The sequence below is a fragment of the Vidua macroura genome, chromosome 5 (assembly GCF_024509145.1).
Source record: "Vidua macroura isolate BioBank_ID:100142 chromosome 5, ASM2450914v1, whole genome shotgun sequence".
Taxonomy (NCBI): Eukaryota; Metazoa; Chordata; class Aves; order Passeriformes; family Viduidae; genus Vidua; species Vidua macroura.
The window spans coordinates 39,053,234-39,075,878 of record NC_071575.1 but is presented as its reverse complement, the minus strand read 5'-3'; the positions used below and the strand labels follow the sequence as shown (position 1 = coordinate 39,075,878).

At 37.4% G+C, this 22,645-nt stretch overlaps 1 protein-coding gene across 4 annotated transcripts in view; it reads left to right on the top strand.

Moving 5' to 3' along the window:
* Positions 1 to 4,561: 4,561 nt before the first annotated feature.
* Positions 4,562 to 22,645, top strand: part of RAB3IP (RAB3A interacting protein) — a 32,850-nt gene continuing 14,766 nt past the window's right edge. For 3 of the 4 annotated variants that reach the window (XR_008437325.1, XM_053978695.1, XM_053978696.1), the window contains exons 1-4: positions 4,562 to 4,629; positions 12,792 to 13,064; positions 13,266 to 13,527; positions 20,263 to 20,358. Coding sequence is in view for 3 of the 4 variants with exons in the window: in XM_053978695.1 (XP_053834670.1) it covers positions 12,817 to 13,064; positions 13,266 to 13,527; positions 20,263 to 20,358 (606 nt within the window). In the remaining variant the exon portion in view is untranslated. The remainder of the gene's footprint in view (positions 4,630 to 12,791; positions 13,065 to 13,265; positions 13,528 to 20,262; positions 20,359 to 22,645) is intronic. The other variant, XM_053978697.1, reaches the window with a different exon arrangement.

The following is a 22,645-nucleotide window of genomic DNA, read 5'->3' as shown; positions in this document are numbered from 1 at the left end:
TAAAGAATGTGCCATTGTTTTAATACTGTGTCAGTGAGTTCTGCCAGTTGTGTACAGATATATGCTGTGTATAAAAGAATTTATATGCCAAGTTTATATTTTTTAGTATTCAAGCCTTGACTTTCAATTAATGAATACAGGGCTTTAATGAGTATTTATTTCCTTTTTAGACATCATTTTAATCTCTTGTTTCTGACATTAATTTAGTGCACAGACAACAGACGTGATAACATTGGTAACAGAGGTGAAGACTATAAAGCAGTTTGAGGTTTTGATGCTGGAACATATTTGTTGCATGATTTGAGCACATCATTTGAAGACAAATAGGAAAGAATCAATATATGTGATACAGATAGAGTTTGCTACGGCTTTTGAAATTCCCTCCTGTGACATCTCATAAGAAAGGGAGGGGCATGCTGTCCAGCATAAACTACTGTAAAAACAATACAAGATGGGTATGAAAACCCCGCTCAAACCATGTTTTTAGAAGGTCAATTTTTTAAGAGGAACATCTCAGCTCAGAGGATCATTCTGGATCTGATAACATGCAGTATTTTAATTAAGGACTTGGCCGATGGAATAGACAGTGCACTTACCAAATCTGCTAGATGTGAAGGGTCTTAAACATTTTTCAAAACAAGATTAGAATTCAGAAATAGAAGAAAATTCACAAGTAAGGTCATACACAAGCTGGAGAAGGACTGGTTAAGCAGTGTTCTACTGCCATAAGAGAAAAAGCAAAGGATCTTTGGTGGGATGTATAAGCAGATGTGTGATATCTTTAAAGCCTGTGCTGGTCAGACCTCAGCTGGAGTGCTGTGCTTGGAATTGAGCACCGTTCTGGCAAGGACTCACAGGAAAAAAACCCAGCAAGAACAATAAAAACAATTGGAGGTCTAAAAAACAGCACCTTTGAGGAAATATTAAAAGAATTGTTTATACTTTGATGAAGTTGAGGGTATAGATGATGCTATCAAATGCCCTGAAGATTGCTGCTTCCTGTATTCACTCATTACCTCTTCCGCACTGCAGCACAGGAGATGAGGTTAGACTTTGGAAGATATTTGTAACTCCAAGGTTAGTTCAGCACTGGAATGCACTGCTTAGGGAGGCTGTTCTGTCTTTCACCATTGGAAGTTTTGAGAAAGAGCTTCACGAGCAGTTAATATCAATCCTGCTTATTTTCTGTTATTCTTGGCCTTGTTTTAGTGGGTAGATTTGAAAAATAACACAGACCTCACCAGTTTTAACATTCTATTAGTTGGACAGGCAGGGCAGCATAGAGATAAGTTTTTGGGCTCAAATAAGCTAGAAGCTTATTTATGCCAAAGTACCAATTGGATTTGCTTTCAAAATGCTTAGCTAAACACTGAAGAAATATGCCTGAGTGGGGAACTATAGTTCCCAGTGCTGCTAGCACTGGCTCAACTGAGCTAGTAGAAAAGTGTGGGGGAAAATTTCTAAAATAGATAAGACTTACAGTCTCTGTACCTTTTTTTGTAATATAGTGGATCATTCTTTGGGTTTTTTTTTTCACTGTATTATGGGGTTTCAATGCATGTGTGACTACTATTAATAGATTTATTCTTTGGCTTTCTTGAGTTTATTGTTTTGCAATATCTTGACAAAAAGAGAGGTAATAAGTACAGTTCATTCAATATTTAAAAAAATTAATAAAATAAACAAATAAGGCAAAAGAAAAGCAAGTAGGAAGTGAGAAAATGAGTAGAAAGTGAGATTTCAAATTTTATTTGCTTTATTTATCCATGACATTGCTGGGACATCATCCCCTACTAAACACTTAAGCATCTTCTACAAAGAGAACAACCATCTTTTTCTTTAATTCTTCCCAACCTGTAGGGGGAAAAATTACATTAGCTGGCATTTACGCTTCTGTGTAGAGATGAGAAAATTTAAATTCAGATCAAAGAAAAACTACACGCTTGTTTTTTCTAAAGTACTGCAGCAATCCTTGCCTTCAACAGAGAGCCCTGCCATGGTCTGGGACTACCTTCAGGAAAACAGCTTTGTCTCTTCTGTTTTCTCCTCCCTAAAACAGGTTTCTTAGGTCAAGTGGACTGTAATTATTAGGAAAGGAAACAACCACATTTAAAGATACAGTCTCTCAGACAGATGGTTCACATGTGACACACAACATTGACAGACAGAGCTGCAGTTCAGGGGGACTCTGTGCAGTGCAGGAACTGTTTGCAGTGATTTTTATCACACCTTCCATCAGTATGACTTGGAGAGAAGCTACACAAGTCAAGACTCAGTTTTCAGTATATATATTGCTCCAGCCAGTCTTGTGTGAGTCTGTCTTGGATGATTCTTCCTTGGATGAGCCTCAGACCTACATTGCAGGTGTGGGTCTGCACACAGGTCATGCATGTCTCCAGTACTGCCTCCTGCTTTTCCTTACAAGTCCTCCTGAATGGATCCTGGACCTGATTTGACATCTCACCTTGGGTGATGGTCACTGGTGTATGGCAAAGCTTGTTGCTATTGCCACCTGGCTCTGCTCTTGGTTGTGCCCTCATTGGTGACCTTGGCTCTCAGTTCAAGATGCCTGGAAGAGTAGCTCTGCCCTGACACTGATGTGCAGCTCAGGAAGGAGGAAAGGGCTGGATAAAAATACTCTTTTAAAATATCTTTTTCTTTTTCCCCAGCTCCACGCAAAAGACTCCTTCTCTTATTTACGACTCTGGATTTAATTCAATTTATTTATTCAATTTATTTTAGCTTTTAATTTTAACCACGTAAATTTTGCTTTCTGTGGTTTATTGCTGCCTGACTCTTTAGAGTATTACACACAGCAAAATACAGGAGTACTTTGACAAAATAAATCTTCTGGTGATTAATTTTAGCAGTCAAATGTCTTTGGAACTGTACTGCTTTTATTTCTTGAAATGCAAGATGTCTAATCTGGTTAAGACAGCAGACTGTCATGCCAAGCCCAGTCATTGTACAGGATTAAGAACTATAGGATTACACATCCTAATTATAGACTCTTGTGGGTTTACTATGTCTTAATAGGTTGTTTTTAACTTCGGATTCCACTTGTCATCTCTTTTGCAATCGTGTTTTTAATAAATTTCTGATGCATCTTCTAATTTGTCAAACCTGTATTGTATTCTGATAGCACTGCTTGGATTCTATTTCATGTCAATATTAGCAAATTAAATAATTTAAAGTTCAAGGTCCTTATACTGAACATCTCTGCTCCTTTGGGTTTTTTACAACAAACTTCAAATTATACTGCTGTTTGAATATTCTACTTGCACTTTGGTTTCTTGGTTTTCAGATTGCTTCCAGAAAAGTTATAGATGATGACTTTCTGTAGCCATTTTTCTGCCTGAGGCTCATTGTAGTGAATGTAGATTTGCATACTGGAAAGTAATTTAGAAGATAGTAGTGTTTATAGGTACTGTATTTACTTTATGAAGAATGGCATTGATACATTTGCCTTTTAATGTCATCGTTGTCATATTCTTTTGCTCTCAATGACCTTTTTGCTTGGTGGATGCCATGAGGAATGTGCCACCGAGAACATTATTTGTTTGTGGCTATGTCCTGCAGGACTGGACAAACAGGATTCTTTCACATTCAGTGGAAAGCTGTCAAGATAATTAAAGTTTTAATTATTGACTGGAATTTGGCCTAGATTCCTTAACTGATGAATGGGACAAGGTCTTGTTCACCTTAGTTTTTTGCTCAAGTTCTTCACCATGCAGCACACTATTCAGTTCAGCAGCACTAACAGCAAGGAAAGTACACGGTCCAGCTAATACTGCTGTCATTTGAAGCATATTTTTTGGCATTGTAATCAGACCAGTGGTGAAATGGAGTCTTATTTATAGCAGCTTTATAATATTTTGTCTATTACCTTTAAGACATAGGACACGCAGAACAGTACAGACCAGGACTTCAAGTGCACTAAGTACCGTGCTTGTGTCAGGGTGGCAGCGGGGACGACTTAGGGCAAGCCCAGATGAGACATAGTAGTATGCTCTTAATCAAACTACTGGAGCCGGATCAACACCTATCCATAGCAAGTGAGGCCTTTTATAGCTCTATATGTGGCCTCATTTCAGAAATTTTGTGCGTACAGTTCAGTCTTTAATTATGAAATTATAAATACATTAGGGAGGCTTGGAAAATTATTTGGAGCAGTGCATGCCTCATGAATGAAAACTGCTGGATAACCACCTGGCATATTTCTCATTTTCTCATTTTTAATTGCGCAATCCTGTGCCTTTGTTACTGCATACAATAAACACAGAATTATTAACTTGTGTTTTTCACGGCGACAGAACACTCAGAGTTTAACAGCCCTGTGCTCGCCCGCCGCTGAAGAGAAGCAATGTTTCAGTGTTTTAACTCTCAGGCCCAGGACACGAGCGAAGACTCGCAGGCCCGGGCCGTTCGTTCTCCCGCCCCCGCCCCGCTCCCCTCACGGAGGTCACCCCCGCCCCGCCGCTAGGGGGCGGCAGCGGGGCCGCGCACACCTGCCCCTCCGCCCCGCTGCGGGCGCCGCGCCGCCCCGCGCATGCGCGGCCCGGCCCCACAGGTCGGCTGAGGGGACGCGGCAGCGGCGGCGGCGGCCGCTCCTCTCTCGAGGCTCGGCAGGTACGTGCGGCGGGGGCTGCGCGGCCCTGGCCCCGGCCCCGGCCCCGGCTCCGGCTCCGGCTCCGGCTCCGGCTCCGCCAGTGGGAGCGTGGGGTGGCTCCCCGCTAGTGCTGCTGCACCTGCTCGCCGACGCGTCTCCGGGAGCCTGTGCCCAGGCGGGCGGAGCAGGCGCCGCCGGGAAGCTCTGCCCCTAGCCGGGGCGCCGTGACCGGGCGCGGGCTGGCTGTGGCGGCTGTGGGACTCTGCCTGAAAGAACATAGGGACAGGTGACGGCCCGGGCAATGCCGCCGTGCCCGTCTCCGGCGGGAGGGCATGCCCGGATCCGTCGGGGCTTGCGTGGGCACAGAAGGGGCAGTCGGCGGCAGGGCTTGTCCGCGACTCCGGCTGCGGTCGAAGGCAAAACTGGGCAAAAGTAGGGATTACCCCGGGAAGGGCCGGGAGCGCCTGCCCCGGGGGTGGCAGCGGCGGCGGACAAAGAGCCATGGCATCGCCGGGGCCGGCGGGTCGGAGCAGCTGCCGTGCTCCCCAGGTAGTGCCTGTGCGGGGCCAGAGGGGAAGGGCGGCCCGGCGGTGGTGACCGAGACGAGGAGAGGAGGGATGCGAGAAGAAGCTGAGCTAGTGCTGAACGCTTCGTCTCCGCTCGCAGAGCTCTCGGCCGGCGGGGCGTCAGGTGCGGATGGGGAGAGCGCCGAAAGCGGCAGAGAGAGAAGCGGGGGGAGGGCCGGGCAGGGCCCCTTGTGGGGTTCGCAGATTTCGCCTCCCTCGAGGGGAGCCCGAGCAGCGTGGGCAGGGACAGGAGTGGCGTTCTGCGCTGTGGGACTGTGGGGCTGCGCTCGCTTGTAGCTTTTGTGGTTGCTTTATGATCTGTCGAGCAATATTGAGGGCCATACTTAGTCGCCGATAAATGGTCTTGTAAACTGAAGTAGTTAAGTAGCACATTTGGCTTAGCCTTAATTTCTAATGTAGTTATGTTATACAGTAAGGCTCAGAAAGTAAATTTTGGTACAAGTTGATTTCAAGCGAGGAGCTGTGCAGAAATTTGTGGTGCCAGAGTGCTGATGCTTCAGTCATTCCCCGAGGGTCGCAGGGCTTTGGAATTAGGAGAACAGTGACCAAAGCCTTAATGATACCCTCAGAATTTGTCTTGCTGACAAAAAGCTACAGTGTTTTTATGACTTTGAAAGTGTTGTTTCTTTTGTTTGCAGATCATATACTAAGTTTTATGTATCTTGCTTTGTTTGCTGCGTTCCTTTTTAAGCATATTGTTAGGAAGTCTCAAAACAGTTATCTAAATAGATAAAATAATCTTGTGTAGACTTGCTGTAACTGAAATCATCAGCTTCTCTTTTGAAGCAGATGTAAGGTTATTCAGACTAGAAGTATGTATTGGCAGCTACCATCTCTTCAAATATTTGTATTCCTCACTGTAGGGCAAAACCTGAAATCTTCTTGCTTTAATATTTTTATTGTTGTTTCTATTATAGATCTGCTTAATAAATTTTTGGAAGGGTTAAAGCTTGGCCTTCTGTATTTGTCTCTTGGCAGTCATTCATCCGTTGTGCTTGGTTAATGTTACCTAGTAAGCAAAGAAGGATAAATAATTTACTGTTCTCATTATGCTTTTAATAAATAACAAATGGGAGTGCACCTCACAGCTGTGACTGGAATATCCATCTTGTTATGCTATATTTAAAGGGGGATTTCTTTTTTCCATAGGAGAACAGAACAGTCCTAAGAAGCATTTTGATTATAGACTGAAGCTTTCTTCATAGCTTTTATTGATTTGGTTTAAAAATTCATGTAAAATACCAAATGAGATGGTCACTCACTGTTTCACATAGGTTTATGGATCTTCTCAGAAAAGAGATGTGTACTTTGGATTTTTATTTTTAAGATCCTTTTTAATATGGCATATAAAATATTGTCTTACTGTAACCTGTCAAGACTTGTATTAGAGACATCATTAGCACTAATACTCTAACCATTTTTTAATAAGTTAAGAAAATATTACTTTAAATGCATTTTCATGGTAATTTTACTGAAGTTCAAGTTTACTTACTGAATATTTTCAGTGTTAAGAGAAAACGAGAGGGTCTTTAGGTCCAAGTCTTGGCAAGAACGACACTACAGTCATTGTGATCAGGTTTAAACCTGAGATGGGCTAGTGAAATTGTTTCCAAGATAAGGCAGAACAATGCTCTGCTTTAAAAAGAACAAGAAGTTCTGCAAAGAGAATAATATTTTCATTTTAATTAACTTGGTTTGAGAGTCTTTGTGAACAGAACAGCATTCTTTGAATGTTTGTTTACAATGAAAGTTCATGGTATTCTTTGCCTTTGCAAAGCACTGACTTTTCACTCTAGTAAGAGGTGTACTATATACCAGACTCTAAACCATGTTTATTTATAAGTTTCACAAGCACTTCATAAATATAGGTCATTGAATCTTGAGTGCTGCTTGTTTCTGTAAGAGAGACGCTTTCTGTACCTGTATTTTTCTAGTTGAAGATATACCTAAAATAAAGTTTATAAAAGAGATTTTTTTTATCATCAGTTCATCAAAAATCCTTGTAACTTCATACAATCCAAAATAGACTATGTTTATTTAAAAACAGTGCAAAATAGTGTTTTCAATGCATAAAGTGAGAGTAAAAACAGACCCACATCATAGTATTATATGACAACACTAGAGGGAATGCAGTAGAAAAATATTCTTACGTTAAACCAAGGGTGTTTCTGCTAGCTGTTAAATTCTGTAAACTTGCCAAACTTACACCTTACTGTCTTGCCTAATTTATTATTTGTTGGTAAATACATGGTGTGAGATCACTTGAAAATAAAAGTAGAATATGTAAAGACTGGAGTAGTCCAATGTTTTCTTTCCTCTCATATCTTCCTGGCTCAAAGAAAAAGAAATAAAAAAAGAAAAAAAAAAGTTTTGTTTTGGGTTCCTGGAGCTGAAATTTCTATTACAATTGCAAGATTTTGCAAGGACTGGGAATTATTTTTTGCAAACCTTAAAGGAATTCCTATGCCAGACCTTGAATTGTGTTCATGCAATCAACTGGCTTTGATAATGGTATTTAAACTTGCTTGAAATCTCTGGCAAAGCTTAAATATAAAACAGCTTAGGAAGAAAATCTACCACACTTTGTCCTGTGCCTACATCACTTGAATATCTCGTACTGGAGAGATGTAATTGAATTCATTTTGAACTTGAAATTATTGCCCATATATGCCTTACAACAATTTAAATTTTAAACCACCTATTTGCATCTGATAGGTTTGAAGTAGCAGTACTTAACAGAACTGCTTCTTTAAAAGGTATTCATTAATCCACTATTCTTAATTCCCTACTGAGTTCTTTAGGGTTTAAAACGTAAAACATTCCAGGCTCTAGAATGCCACATATTTCAAAATTTTTTTTTTCCTAAGCTGACTGAGAAGAATGCAGGCCCAGTGGTGGGCTAATGGCAGTCGTTTTGAGGAAAAATCTGCTTTCCAGACCCCTCCCAAATCAGCTGAAGCAGATGTTGGAGTCTAATAAATGAAGTCTTTGAGACTCAGTTGCATATTAAAGGCCTGCTGCATGGAGGTTAAACCACAGTGGCTACTGGGCCACTGTATCTCTAGTTAGTATCTTTTGATAGATACTAACTAGAATTGGCGCTTGGTGAAAATGTTCAGAGGTGTTAACTTTCTTCCTTAAGGGATTTTTTTTTTTTCTTCCTACTCGAGCAGGTAGTCATTCTGTTATGATTGTACTCTTCTACTATTAAAGCTAAAAATGGGATTACTGATGTGTGAAATGTTTGCTGTTGGCATTGCTTTTAAATGCACTATAGCAGTCAGAAGATTGTTCAGAGTTATCTTTGAAGTGTCTGGTATTCAAAAGCAATCTGTGAAAGACAAACTCCAGAGTTTGTAGCAGGTGGTTTTCAACATTTTTTTTTTCAAAAGGAAGCAAACCTTAATAAATTGCTGCCTTTCAGGGAGCTTTTTAGTATTTAGTTATTGAATGCTTTGATTCAGACAAGTGGTTAAACCTCTCTTAGACTTAGAAAAATTAGGTTAAGCATTTTGGTTTGACTGTTGTTAAAAATGTTTGTGGTTCTCAATTTCTGTTAGAAGTTTTACGAAGTGTTAAACCAACTGTTGTTAAACTAGTTTCTTTGTAGTACATTTTAGTTTACAGTTAGACAAAATAACAGATTTGAGCATAGTTTCCTCATGAAGTTGTGGTTAGTCAGCAATGCAAGTGTGGCAGCGAAGAGGTAATAAAAAGTGGCATTTCGTAAGCTCCCTCCAAATTTGCATTATTTCCAGATAATAGCATAAGGAAATGAATTATTTTGTTGTTTCATCGTGATTTATTACAGTATTTGACATTTTTTTATGTGAGGCTAATTGCATAGCATCAACTAAGGAAAAAAAAACCCACGTTTAGTAGGCGCTAATGTGATTCCAAGCCTTCACCTTATGTTAATGTGGTAGAAGAAATACTAAGAACATTAATTATTTTATTTAACATCTGAGCTGCCCTGAAATGTCAGAATATCAGCTTTTGTTCACAGTAGCAGAATTACTACTAAAGAGTGCTGTGTCAACAGTGTGTAGTTTTTTTGCACACAGTCAGCTTGGCTCCTAGTGAAGCTCTCAGCTTACCATTTACTTCATGTTCCTTCACAGCAAGGCTGTTCGTTGCTGCCTTAGTCAATAATATGAATCCTTCCTGCAAGCCTTAAGGAAGCCTCTAATCTTTTATGACACTGAAATTTAATGTGCATTTTTAGTTCTTCTCCTTTTGGTTACCACTACTTTCCCAAGAGAGAGCTTTTAATTTTACAACCACCTGGCTTTTTGCGTGTATGTTTGGTTTCATTAATGTGTAATGTGTCTTCATAACAGTGTTGGTGGGTCTTGAAACTGAGATGCTTAATATGGGCTCTTTTGTCTTGTCTGGGTGGTGTACCCAGCTTCTGGCTGCTCGCTGCCTAAGGAGAAGTAATCTTGGGAAAGAAAAAAGTTGTGAATGAAAAGAGTTTTACACAGATGGTTTACTTATGAGTGCCCATTTGACTATGGGAAAAATATAGCTGAGGGACTTTATTTTCAGCTCTTGTGTAACTTTAAAAACTTTTTTACTTCTTGTATCAAAAAGAACTTGTTTTTGGATAGCTGAGAAATTATGCATGGATTTATTTACTGTTTAGGCTGAGGTCAATATTTAATGTATAAGCATTATACATTATATATATACAGAGTGATAGTCTTGTAAATATCCTAATCTTTTTGGTTTGGACATTTTTTTTCTCTTTTTCTTTTTTTTTTTTTTTTTACTGTTAAAAATACTGCAGGATATAGGCAGATTAGGTGGAAAAGCTGTAGAAAAGAGTTAAGTGGAACATTTCTCAGAGGAGTGGGACCATGTAGGTAGGATAGATTCCTCTCATCCATCCCCTGAACATACTATTTTGCTAGGGTAAATTGATATGATGGTCCAGGGGGACAGCTAGAAGTGCATTTGAATATTTGAAAGATAAAAGTAGGCTTTCAATTGTTTTTTCTCTGTGTGAGCCAGCATGGCCTTCTGGGCTTCAGAATGTAGACAAACTTGTATCTGTTATCACAGATACATGGAATGGTGCATCTTTTAACCTGTTGCTTACTTCGTGTACTTAAAGTATTTGCTCCAGACAGCCCTAAGATTTGTACAGAAATAGTAAAATAAATGAAAAAACAACTGAGAAGCTTTTCTTGAACCTTTTTTTTCTATTCTTGGAAAAGGCTAAGTAGTATTAAAAAAAAAAACAGTTTTTTTGAAAGAAAGAACTTGCATAGCAAAGTTCAGGCAGTGGTACTGGTGATATGAAATTCCATGATATCTCTACTGAATATCAAGGTAGAGTGTGAGTTTTAAGAGTGACTAACAATGACTAGCGTCTTTCAGACTTCAAATAGAAACAAGTCAACAGCAGGGAGTGTGTGGCAGAAGTGTGTTCCTGTTTTGGTCTCAGGTGGGTCTCAATTTCTGCTTCTGTTGTGTGGATTTGAGTGCACTTTCCTAGGTGCTGTAGAAAAGGCAAGGCATCCAGGCAGCCCTTCTGCATCCATGTTCAGAGCCTGTGTCTTTTGTTAGTTGTGAAGACTGGAGTCCAAAGAACTGGGAATTTTAAGTGGCAGGTTGGTATTGTTGCCAGTATAATGGTGCTGGGTATGGTTGGCTTGGTGGTCAAAGAAGAGGAAAGTGGTGGGAACAAAGAAAGGGAAACTCTGTAAATGTAGCCCTGACTTTGAGATCTGCGACATGGATATTTTTCCACTGGTGTGTGATGAACGATAAAGATGGCAGTATTTTAGCTTATTAAATGTAAAACAATTATGTAATAATTGCATTGTAGAGCTGAAAGCATTCTTGAAATTAAACTTTGAAGAAATGTCCTGTAGCTGGGTCAGTTCCTTAATTTTAATTTGTCTACTTAACAGGCTTTATCATCATGTAGAGCATGTAATTATAAGACTTCTAATAGTTAAGGACTATAGGGAAAACAAACAACAATATTTGCCAAAGTTACTTAAACTCAAAAATAAGCTTTTCACATCTGTTATAGGAAAGCTTCAAAGCCCAAAGCTGTGGCAGTGTTTTTCTGTGTTAATCATATTTGTGCAACTGCTCTTGATAGTTCAAAATTAACCAAATTTCTGCATAAAATTTTCTGCAGGAAAGGAAGCCAAAACAAAAATGTTCCTTGTTGTTTCTTAGAGGGGGGTGATTTTTTTCTTTTTTTTTTGCCCTTTCCTTTTTTTTTTTTTTTTTTTTTTAGCAATTAACATATTCTTGCTGTCTGAATGGTTGAATTTCTCCCACATGTACCTGCTGATGTGTCTAAGCTCCTGTTTCACACTGGTGTATACACACCACAAACCTTGAGATGCAGAACAGTTTTGAATAGTGTTCTTTGAGTTTAAGGTGACTAGAAAGTCTTAATTTAACTAAAACATTACTGCATATGTAATTTTGGGATTCTGTTCTTGATGTCTTCCTGTGTGTTTTGTGAAGTAGCTAATGAAGTGGATGTATGTGTAAGTTGATGGCATCCTCTCTTCATGTTTATGACCATCATCTTTCCATCTTTCTAGATCTTCTCCCTGCCTTGTCTTTTCAAGTGTAGGATCCAAGCAACTTTCTCTCTAAAATACAATGTATTATTTTATTTAGATTTTGTTTTTGCACATTAGGTAACTTTTTGAGCACTTTCTCTCTTCTGTATTTATGTAACATGGAAAAGGTTTTTTTTTGTTGTTTTTTTTTTTTTTTTGCAGTGAATAATCAGTGCTAAGTAATTCCTTCACAAATTTCTTCATACTCCTTCTAAAATACAGTTTTGAATTATGCAAAAATTTTTGTCATCTCTGAGAAGTTGTTGGAAAGTAGGACTTGTAAAAATCATGTATTGTACATGTTTTCTGTTGATTTTATGAAAAGCATATGTAATTAAAAAATAAATTGAAAGATTCTCAGTGGAATTGCCAATTCATAGTACTTTTTACCTACAATATATTTTTTGTATACTTGTTCACAGTTGTCATGTTCACTTAATCATGTGATGTATTAAATATACTCCATAATACTTCATGATAAATCTTATTGGCGAAGTCTGTCATTTCAGTTAACTGTTAAATGATCAGATGAGTAATTGAGCCAAAACCACTGTGGACTGTAATTATTTAAAGGTTCACTGATTTCTGTCTGTGATTATTTGCTTCATTGAGATGAAAAGTGAAAGTTTTAGCTTTAGAAATTTTTTTTTTCTTCACTGATTCCCAGGTCTACCCCTCTTTCATGAATGAAATATATTTGTTTTGATATGAAACAGCTCTAGATTATATTAAGAATGACATTGTTTTATGATACAGAGTATGGTCTTCATCATCCCGTTTAGATGCAGAGTCTGCTGTTAGATCTTCTGGACTCAGCAGTAAAATGGGTGGGAAAAAACATTTTTGGTGGTTGAAGTTGGTACTTTTGCTGGAGTAGTCCACAGTTTCTATTCTATCACGAAGTATTCTGAATATATTTGAGTGGTTTTAAAATTCAAATAGCTGTCAGATGTATTTAAGTATTTCCTGTTTACTTTCTGATAATGTGATTATTTCCTTTAGGGATTCATATAATGAGGCTTTTATTATGGCCAGTGATCCTTTGGAAGGCTTTCATGAAGTGAACCTCGCTTCGCCTACTACACCAGATCTTCTTGGAGTAAATGAGCCAGGGACTCAGGAACAAACTACCTCACCCAGTGTAATCTACCGACCACATCCTTCTGTTGTGTCCACACCAATCCAACCCAATGCATTAAATGTTTCTGACCTTCCTACCCAACCCGTTTATTCATCTCCCAGACAACTGAATTGTGGAGAAGTATCAGGTGTCAGGTAAATGCCAAGTGTATTTTTATTTAAATTGTTGTTGTTTGTTGCATATAAACTATTTGCTTCATTAAAGATACAATTTTAATATTATTTACAATGTTGCAATATTAAATTGTGTCCATAACGATCTATTCAATATCATTACTGCCATTTCTAAACTCTTAATGTATTATATAAATAAAATTTATATTGCTTTCTTTCCAGCATCAATGTTACCGACGCAGTACTTTGTTCTACCTCTGGACCCCAGAGTGGGTCATTCGATCACAATAATGCCAGGAAGGAGAGCAATAACGTAGAGAGAGAGCTTTTGCAGGGTACTACAGTAGCAGATGTTGCCGAAGGAAATGAAGATATTTTTGGGTTGAGTACAGACAGTTTATCTCACTTACGGAGCCCATCTGTACTGGAAGTAAGAGAAAAGGGCTATGAGCGATTGAAAGAAGAACTTGCAAAAGCTCAGAGGGTAAGGTTTGTTGTCTTGTTTCCTCCCTCTTTTTCTCTCTTCAAAGAGTTTTTAATATTGCAGAATGATAGATAGGCCAGAGATGCACTTGAAGTCTGCTCATTTCTTATAGATTTATTATGATGTAATTATTTTATGTAAAATTTTCCAAGTGCAGTGCTGATGTCTTAGAATTGTTCTTTGATAATATTTTTTTTTCCTAGTGCTGTTGCTGCTACTTAACCATGGAAGCTTTTGCTGCAATATCTGGTTAAACACACTCTCTTTTTGAAATGTAGGCTTTCCTTCATTCTGACATTTGAGAATAGGAGTAATTTTCTGTCATTCTGTTGTTACTGAATAAGTATTTATGGACACTGGTTATATACCTTTTGAGTCTTCTTTCCTCTAGAGTTTAGAAGTGTAGCATGTGTCATGGAATTGATAAATGCTTTAGAAACAGAAGTGTTTCATAGGGGAATGCTTGCATAGGAAAGAAACAGTAAAAATGCCTCTGATGTTCTTTAGAGGCTTTACACTACACTTCAAATTGAATATGGATACCTTTGAAGACACTGTGTCTCAATTCATTAATATTTGTAAAGCGCTTTGTCTTGTTTAGATGGATGGTGCTATATAAATGCAAAGCCATTATTTGTCATTTTAACATTCCTCTGTGCTTAAGTTTTTGAGTAGATTTTGTGCTATTTGTATCTGTGCCCTTTCTTCTCCTCTAGTGATTCCATTCTTGTTTAGGTTTAAGCTCATCTTGTGTTTGAAATTGCTACCCTCTGTTTGTTACCTTATCTTGTTGGATGCAGTCATCATTACTGTCATAGTGAACCTTAACTATGAATTTCAAACATTGCTTTTTCTGTTGTTGTATTGCTGAGTAGTGGCTTTCTTTGCTAATGTGTGTTTGCTTAGCTTTTGACCACTGAAAGAAAACATTAACCTGAGCTAAACTTGAGGACCTTGCATGTGAATATATAATCCTAGCAGTTAAACTTGGAACCCTAGAAAATAAGAACAAATTAACATCCAAACTTTAGAAAAGCTCTTCTTTACAGTATATGAAATTACAGCTCAAGGACTTGAAAACCACAACTTGGATGTGCTACTGATAGCTTGGAATGATATAAAAATCTTATTCCACTGTATGCCACATTGTCTCTTAAAGATGAAAATGTTTCCTATTTCACTCTAAAATTTGTTAAGACTGTTCTTAAGGAAGTGGCATGAAGGCTGCTAGGACATACTTAACTGCATGTTATATGTTTTCAAGCTCTTTGTGTGGTCTTAACAGAAGCAATTTAGCACTAACTTGAAACTGTTGATGTCAGAGTTCTTGCTAATTCTCAATGCTTCATGTGATTCTTATCAGTGTTATACTGGAGAGGTTACTTGCTTTCCTTGTCTTTCTAAACTTGCACTGTTTCAGAATTGCGTAGTCACAGAGGGATCTGTACAGACTGTACAACCGTAAACTCTATTCCTTCCATTATACCCACTTTCTTCCTCTTCCTGCATGAGGACTACTTTTTCCTATCCCTAACTCATCTCTGGTATCTTTCCTCCAAAACTCATGGCTGTTCATAGTGCTGTATATCCTCTCTGTGATATTCATATGTCATGCAATCTTTAAACTTCTGTTTCCAAGCACACTTCTGTTGATGAGTACTCGGTTCAAACCCTCTAGGGATGTAATGAATAGGTGGTGTCTTTGTATAACTGGTTGTCTTTTGTGTAATGGCTTTAAATTCTCTGTAATTCTCTGTGCTGTTTACTAGTGAGAAAAATGAGAATTACAATTTGCACTTGAAGCTTATTGAGCCTGGAAGCTTTACAGGCTACAGAGAATGAACAAAGTAAATGCAAATTTGCTATTTTGCATTTTTCATTTGTTCCAAATTTCCTGCTCAAACTGTGTGCTATCGTACTACAGATTAAAGATTGTTTTGAATTTATTGCAGTTGTGATCACAAAGGGAACGAGAAAGGAAAATGAAACTTTAAAGTTTAGGGATCCACTGATTTTTTTTTTTCCACTTTACTTGGAGTGCAACATTTTTCTTAAAGTGCTGTCAGTTTTTTTATATTAGATAATGTATGTATGCCATGTAGTTGTTAGACATTTCAATATGGTTCCTGAATAAATTATTCAGTGATAGAATAAGTATTATATTTTTGATGCCTGTGTGTAAAAAAAAAAAAAAAAAATTATTTCAAAAGTTTGTGTCTTGATGAGAGAAAAATACAGTTTCTACTTCAATCTAAATCAGTTGCAGCATCAGATCCTGTCATAAGATTGGCAGGAAGGTTGGGTCAGAGGTTAACAGCAGTGCTGAATTCTGTACTAATGGGGCATTTTACGTTTGCCTTAAAATGCTCCCTTAATTAAAATGACAGATTTTTTTTCAATCTTTGAGATCATTCAGATAATTTTTTGCTTATTTTTTCACTGAAGTCATAATTTCCAGGTATATTCTAAAGGTGGAGATGACTGGTGTTTGCTTTAGATCATCTGAACCCTTCTTGTTTCACTAATCATCTAAAGAAGCATCAGGGAAATTGAGTAGATATTAAAAAGCTTAGTGATTGTAATGCCTAGGACCCCATGTCCTCATGTCTCTATGCATTTGTATTTTCTCTGCCATGTTTGCATTGAGCTCTGTCACTGTGGTTATTTGCCATATGTCAACTACATGTAGATAGCTTCCCAGAGAATAGTGATGGTATTTTGATACATGGTATTTCTTGACACACAAATTTAGTGGAGTCCTTGGGAGGGAATACTTTTGCTTTTCATCTGAGTTAACCAGCATACTGCATGTGTTTTGGATAGCTTACCTGTAGTTTCTGAGCTTTAGCATTTCGTAGTCATGCTTTTCTTGAATTTCTGTGTGATTTGATCCAAACCTGTTTCCTGGTCAAACAAACTCATGTTTTAGCCCTCTTTGATGAGGAAGGAGCAGTCTGCCAGAGATGATGGTAACAACATGTTTGGTTTCCATGATTCCCATGATCTGTTAGAGTAAGATCTGTACAATTAGTAACAAGTAAAACCATGTTTGACTTTCTATGATAAAATGTGAATAAATTATATTTTCCTAGTAGAGTAAAATTGATTTGTTTTCCTGTGATACAGTAATTCTTGTGAAAGAGGTGATAGTATAGAATGTACTGTCAATTTCAACATAGTTTGAGAGCCTGATTCTCAGATTTGGAATTTTCTTTCAAAGGCTTTAATTTCTGTTTACATTTTTCATCTCAGAAACAAACTGAGTGTTACAATTTGATCTCATGACTTCAGATCTGTAGTAAAACATAATGTTTTAAAACTGCATGGATTAATCAATAAACAGGTTCACAATAACTACCCAGGAATTCCAGTGGTACTATATAGTACTATTCAGCATTTAAAAATTTCTGTTTTCTTATAAGTTAAGTATAAAAATGAGGGTGCATTGGAACTGTACTGAAATGTGTGCTTTAAACCTTTAATAAAATCAAGTTGCAGTTGAATTGTAAGGTCACAGGCTTGTGATGGTTAAAGATGTATTGGTACTCTGAAGGTGTTCTAGCAGTTCCTGACTGTCTTTGATGAAAGTTTCCACACCTTATATGCCATTGCAGTGCATTGTAGGCAGAGAAATTTTCTCAGGCGAGTAGAAAGAAAACTACATGAAAGCAAAATAGAAACATCTTCACCCACACCATAAGATAATTCAATAGTTTGTGAAATGATAAGTTTGAAGGGAGATTCTGGATCTTCTGTCACATTATATCACTCCCTTGTGAATCTGGTTGCAAAGGACTGATTTTTATGTAGCTTTTTAAACTTGTGTGCTGAGTGAAGACCTGTCAAATAGGAGTGCATTTAATAGAAGTACTTATTTGACAACTTCAGAATTCAGCAGTATCCCACAGTTCAGAATTTAGGTGAAACCTGTAGAAAATGTTCTTTCCTTGGTATTATGCGTCTAGTTCTGACTTGGTTAAATTGCTGAGTTAGATGTAGGATGTTTTTCTTCCTAAAAGGTAAAGTGTGAATGGTTTTGAAACAGTAATTTGCAATTCTTATCTCATGGTTTTTTTTTAAATACCACCCCCCCATAGTCTGAGAAGATCAAAGAGAAATAAACAACAATATGACCCTTTGATACAGGCTTTTTTTTAACTGTAAGATTTTTTTTTTCCCATGCAAGGTAATTTTTTTTCTTGCCTTCTGTAAGTGTGTTCTTCGTGTGCTTTAAAATAGTTCCTCATCTTCATGTAGTTACTTTTTCAGAACAGTAATGTGTAAAGGACTGCAGCATGAATGGTTAGTCTAGCACACAGCATTGTCTTTTCTGCTTCTTTATTGGGTATGTCTGGGAAGTCTGTAGTAATGCCTTTACGACACAGGCAGTAGTAATGTTTCTGATAACTGCTAAGCTTTTTGCTTTGGGCACTCTTTATTTCTGCCCTGCTTAAAAAACCTGAGCTTAAATTTGCTTGACTAAAATAATGTCTTACATTATGCTTCTCCTGATCCATGTCATGGAAACTTGCCTAGTGTTTGACAAATCCAGCTAAGCAGCCATGTGTAGTAGACTGCCTGGTGTTGTCTTTTTGTTTTTGTTAATAAACTTTACTCATCTGCCTAAATTTTAATCTAATCTCTCCTAATCTTTCCAGTTGCAGGCAAAATGTAATTATTGAAAGTAAGTAGTTTATCAGTAGTGGTAGGTGAACCTGGGGTTGTTTTACTTGCATTGCTAGTTTGACAGCTCTTGACTGAATATTGACACAAGCTGCTTTTAAGACATACGTAGCATTATCCTTATAAATCAGGAAAGTAAGCAGAAGGAAATGTTGATGTTTCCCCTGCATTTATAGGAAAAGTTCCAACTTTTTTTTGAGCTTTAAGCATTTTGCATCAGAATATTCTGTTTCCTGATTAAGAACCATACTTTATATGGGAAATGCTTTAAACCAACACAAAATAATTAAATTTCAGCCCCCCCCTTTTTTTTATTAACCTCTTTCTTTTTCCTTTTTTTCTTTTTTTTTGTGATTAGCTTTTTGTATTCATTTCTACTTCTCATGCCTCATTAGTAGCTATTTTCCTGCTGCCTTTGCAGGGTTTTTTTTGGAGAAAGAGATAGGTCACTATGTGCAGAGTAGTAGCTAACAAGTAAGATTTGAATAGAATTTGAGAAATACCATGTTTGGAAAAATCCCCATCATTTAAGTGGTACCTCACAAAATAGCTGCATATTGAAACAAAAAAATCCAAATGACAAACAAGCTAGACTAAAAATCAATCAAAATGTTCAAAATTAAAACCAAATAAAAGAAGGATAGAATAATGTCTTTGTTACTAAATGATTCTAGAAGAGTCCCTAAACTCTTGTGCAGTCTAGGACCTGAAGTCAAACAGGACCCTTCACCTTACATAAAAATCTATTGCCAATTTTGCTGCCGAAATTGAGAGCAAGACCTAATACCAACATGCTACAAGGCAAAATGCAGTTTCCCACATAGCTGTATGCAACATTACTTCAGTCATGAAGACTTTAGAGGAAATACTAACCACCTTCCAAAAACACAAGAGAAGCTGCCATTTGGGCCTTTTTTTATGACTCTCTTGTGACTGGCCTCCCACAGTTTTCTGAAGGCAGTTATTTTTCACTGGCTTGTGGAGGTTTTCAGAGCAAATCACTGCTAGATTGTATTTGAAATCTTTAACCTACTAGTGACAGTCTTTGGTCTTGCATTTCAGGAACGATGGCAGTGTAATACCTTTCTTGTCAGGGAAAAGTGAAAAAAGAGGAGATGGATGGGGATGAGAAGGGAGCTAGGGCTAAAAAGAGTTTGAAAGGTCAGAATTGACTACTTTCTTTCATTTACTTTAGCTCTACATTCTTCTCTTTCTGCAAGCGATTCCAGGGTTTAATAGATACTGAAGGGGAGAAGTCCTTTCTTTCAAATTTCTTGTCAGCCTTTTTATACTCTGCAGAGTACCCCATTATACCCTCAGTACCAATGAGATTGGGCGTATGTGACCAATATACTGCCAAATCTCTGTTAAAATCTTACTGTTAGACATGGTTAGACATTCACTCAAATTTTAGTGGGGTGGACACTAACATTTTGAATTTCATCAAGTTGCTTTAATTTTATTTATGAATCTGAATAAACAAGGGCAAGGATATAATTAAAGGATAATTAATTTTAGAAACATTGTAAGTAGATATTTGGGAGACAGTCTTTATAGTAAAATATGTTTTAAGATTTGTTTAGAATTGCAGATTGTCCTGAACCATTGCTTTTAATTTTTTTAATAAATTAATTTTTTTTAAAAAAATGATTAAGCATATTTTAAGGAATGGGCAGATGAACTGGTGTTCTGTCTGCCCCAGTAATTAATTTGATCTATATTTTATGTGAATACAGCTTTTTATAATTCCAGGGGAAAAAAAAAAGATTTTTTTACTTCAGAGTATTTTGGAAGTGTTGGTGTTTAGCTTAGGTATACATTAGATTGCCCTGGTATAATTCTGTACAGTAGGAAGAAACAGCTATATATGCATAGCATTAATTTAATTGCTTGTAGTGTTACGATTACTATTTTGAAAGTCTTTGTTTAGCAAAGGTTTTATGCTCCTCTGATTATTTGCTTTTATTTTTTCTCCCCATCTCTTATGGTATTAGCTTTAAAAGGCCAAATTACTACTCTAAGTCAGAATAAATAACTTTCAATTTTCCATAGGAGCTGAAGTTAAAAGATGAAGAATGTGAAAGGCTTTCTAAAGTGCGAGATCAACTTGGACAGGAATTGGAAGAACTTACAGCTAGTCTGTTTGAGGTTTGTTGGAGTCTTCGATGTGATATACTTAAGGGAAGCTGAGCCAGATGTTTTATGTAGAACCAATATATTGTATGCTGAATTTTTCTCCAATAAGTGCGTAAAAGGATTTGTGTCCTGAAGACTTGGATGTGTTGAAGTAGAGGCTTAAGAGAAAGCAGCAGACTTTTCATGTAGATGCGAGACACCGTATTGAGCTTGTCAATCTGCCTAGACACAAAATGAAGAAAATAAGGGAAATAAATCAGCTTATTTTTTGGCACAACTATTTTGAGACAGCTTCTCTGTCTGACAACAAGGCTATCTAGATAAGAGCTAAATTTGGGGTTGCCATGGTGACTAAATAAAAAAAAATAACGTAGTTCCAGATGAATGGAGGTGGCAAATACCTAACTTAACCATGCTTTCAGCTTCTGAATTTTGGCTCTGGCAGGATGTCACACCCACAGGTTTCAAAAGAAGCATTAGTGCTGAGTGATGCACCAGGGTTACCAAGTGAGAAGCCTGAAATTTCAGTGGGACCTTTGCATTTGAGGAAAAGGCAGTAGTACTAGCAAAGATTGTGAGATTGTATTACACAGAAATAAAATGCTAAATCCAGGACTTGAAGTTGGATCAGTTCTGATTTTATCTTAGGAATATATATAGGAATGCTTTGGGCCTAAATTGTGGTATCTTTAACTGTCAGAATAAATTTCATAATCCATGGATGATTTATACATTTACTAAATTGTAAGTATAGGCTTTCAGCGTATGCATAAAGATACAACATTAGGTATGTTTTAGAAGCAGTGTTTAAGCCTATGACAGTGTATAAAAGTGCTTTTAAACATTCGAAAATCAAATTGCAAAGTACATCCTGGTAGAGCAAGGTTACTTAAAATATTAAGCAGTTCCTTTGTGTAAAAAAAATAAATAGAAGAGTGGAAGGGTATTTTATAGTATAAATACTTGTGTATGCTGGGGGGAGGAAAATGTCAGGCAGGTATTTTAACTGTGGAGGAATAAAAGAAAAATTATCAGTGAAATTTTTTATTTATGACATTGAATTGCTTAGAACAATGTGTCAGTTTGTTAAAAACGTGTTTGAAATACAGTTTATTAGTAATAATAGTTGGAGTTTGAATTGTCCAGACTGTTATAGGCATGTTACCCTAAATTTTCTTTTGTGGTTTGGTTTCACTTAGAGGCTCTAACAAGACCCAGTGGTGAGGTTTACTGATTTTTTGCACTGGGATCTGCAGCCCGTGAATTCATGTTTAATTTTGAATCCCACCAATTTCAGCAGCCATATAAATGGATATGCTAGGGCTTATATTGTTGCATCCCAGTGGAGGATTGAGACTTGTTTTGCACAGCTGGGTGCATATATTACATTATTACACTGTAATAGCACAGTAACATGCTTTGCTTTCAAAGATGCATCACTTAGCAGAAACTGCATGGTCAATGTTAAATGTATTTGTACACATTGTATAAATGTGTATGTTCCCATTCCTGCATGTGTCTTGTTACTTATGAGAATTTTACAAACCCATACTATACAGCTGTGTTGTATGCTAGTGGGAGCCAGATCTTTTGGTATGACAATGTATGAACTTTTTTGTTTTATTTATATAGTGTCCAGATGTGCTAGGCGCTTTACAGATATGAAAAGGATCCTATCCCTAGTAATTTGGTTGGTGGCTCTGATATTTCGATTTTGGTTGCCTTCAGGAAGTACCATGTGAGAATGGTAATTTGATCATAGGCACAAATTGCTGGATCAGAGCCTAAACAAATACATTATACAGACAAAAGGCTTAGAGTTATGAGGTAAAAGGATGTTGGAAAAACCCTCAGTCCTTTTATGCTTCCTCCTTCATTGGCTTAGCCTTGTTTCTTTACTTGGATTGTTTTATTAGTGCTTTTTCCATTCTACTTAAAAAATATTAATTAAATAATGAAGTGCTTTTATGCTGTTTTGTCTGTTTTATTGATGGCAAGAATTTAGACTTCACAGTTGTTTGACTGGTTCCTTCATGCCAAAATTTACAGTTGTCTAAAACTGGTTATTCTGGCTACAACAAGGGAGAAGTTCTTTTGAATGTGTTACTGTGTCTGTGTTGCTTTTGTTGCTATTGGTTGAGTCTTTCTCCTGGGGGTCAAGGAACTTGTCAGCCACCGAAGCGTGACTGGAGCCTCGTGTTCATGACAGGTATTGTTCCTGCTGGAGTGGGGTAGGTGGAGTTGCTGAATTTCTGAATTTGGGCTCAGGACCAAGGAGAACCTTAGTTGGCCACTGATG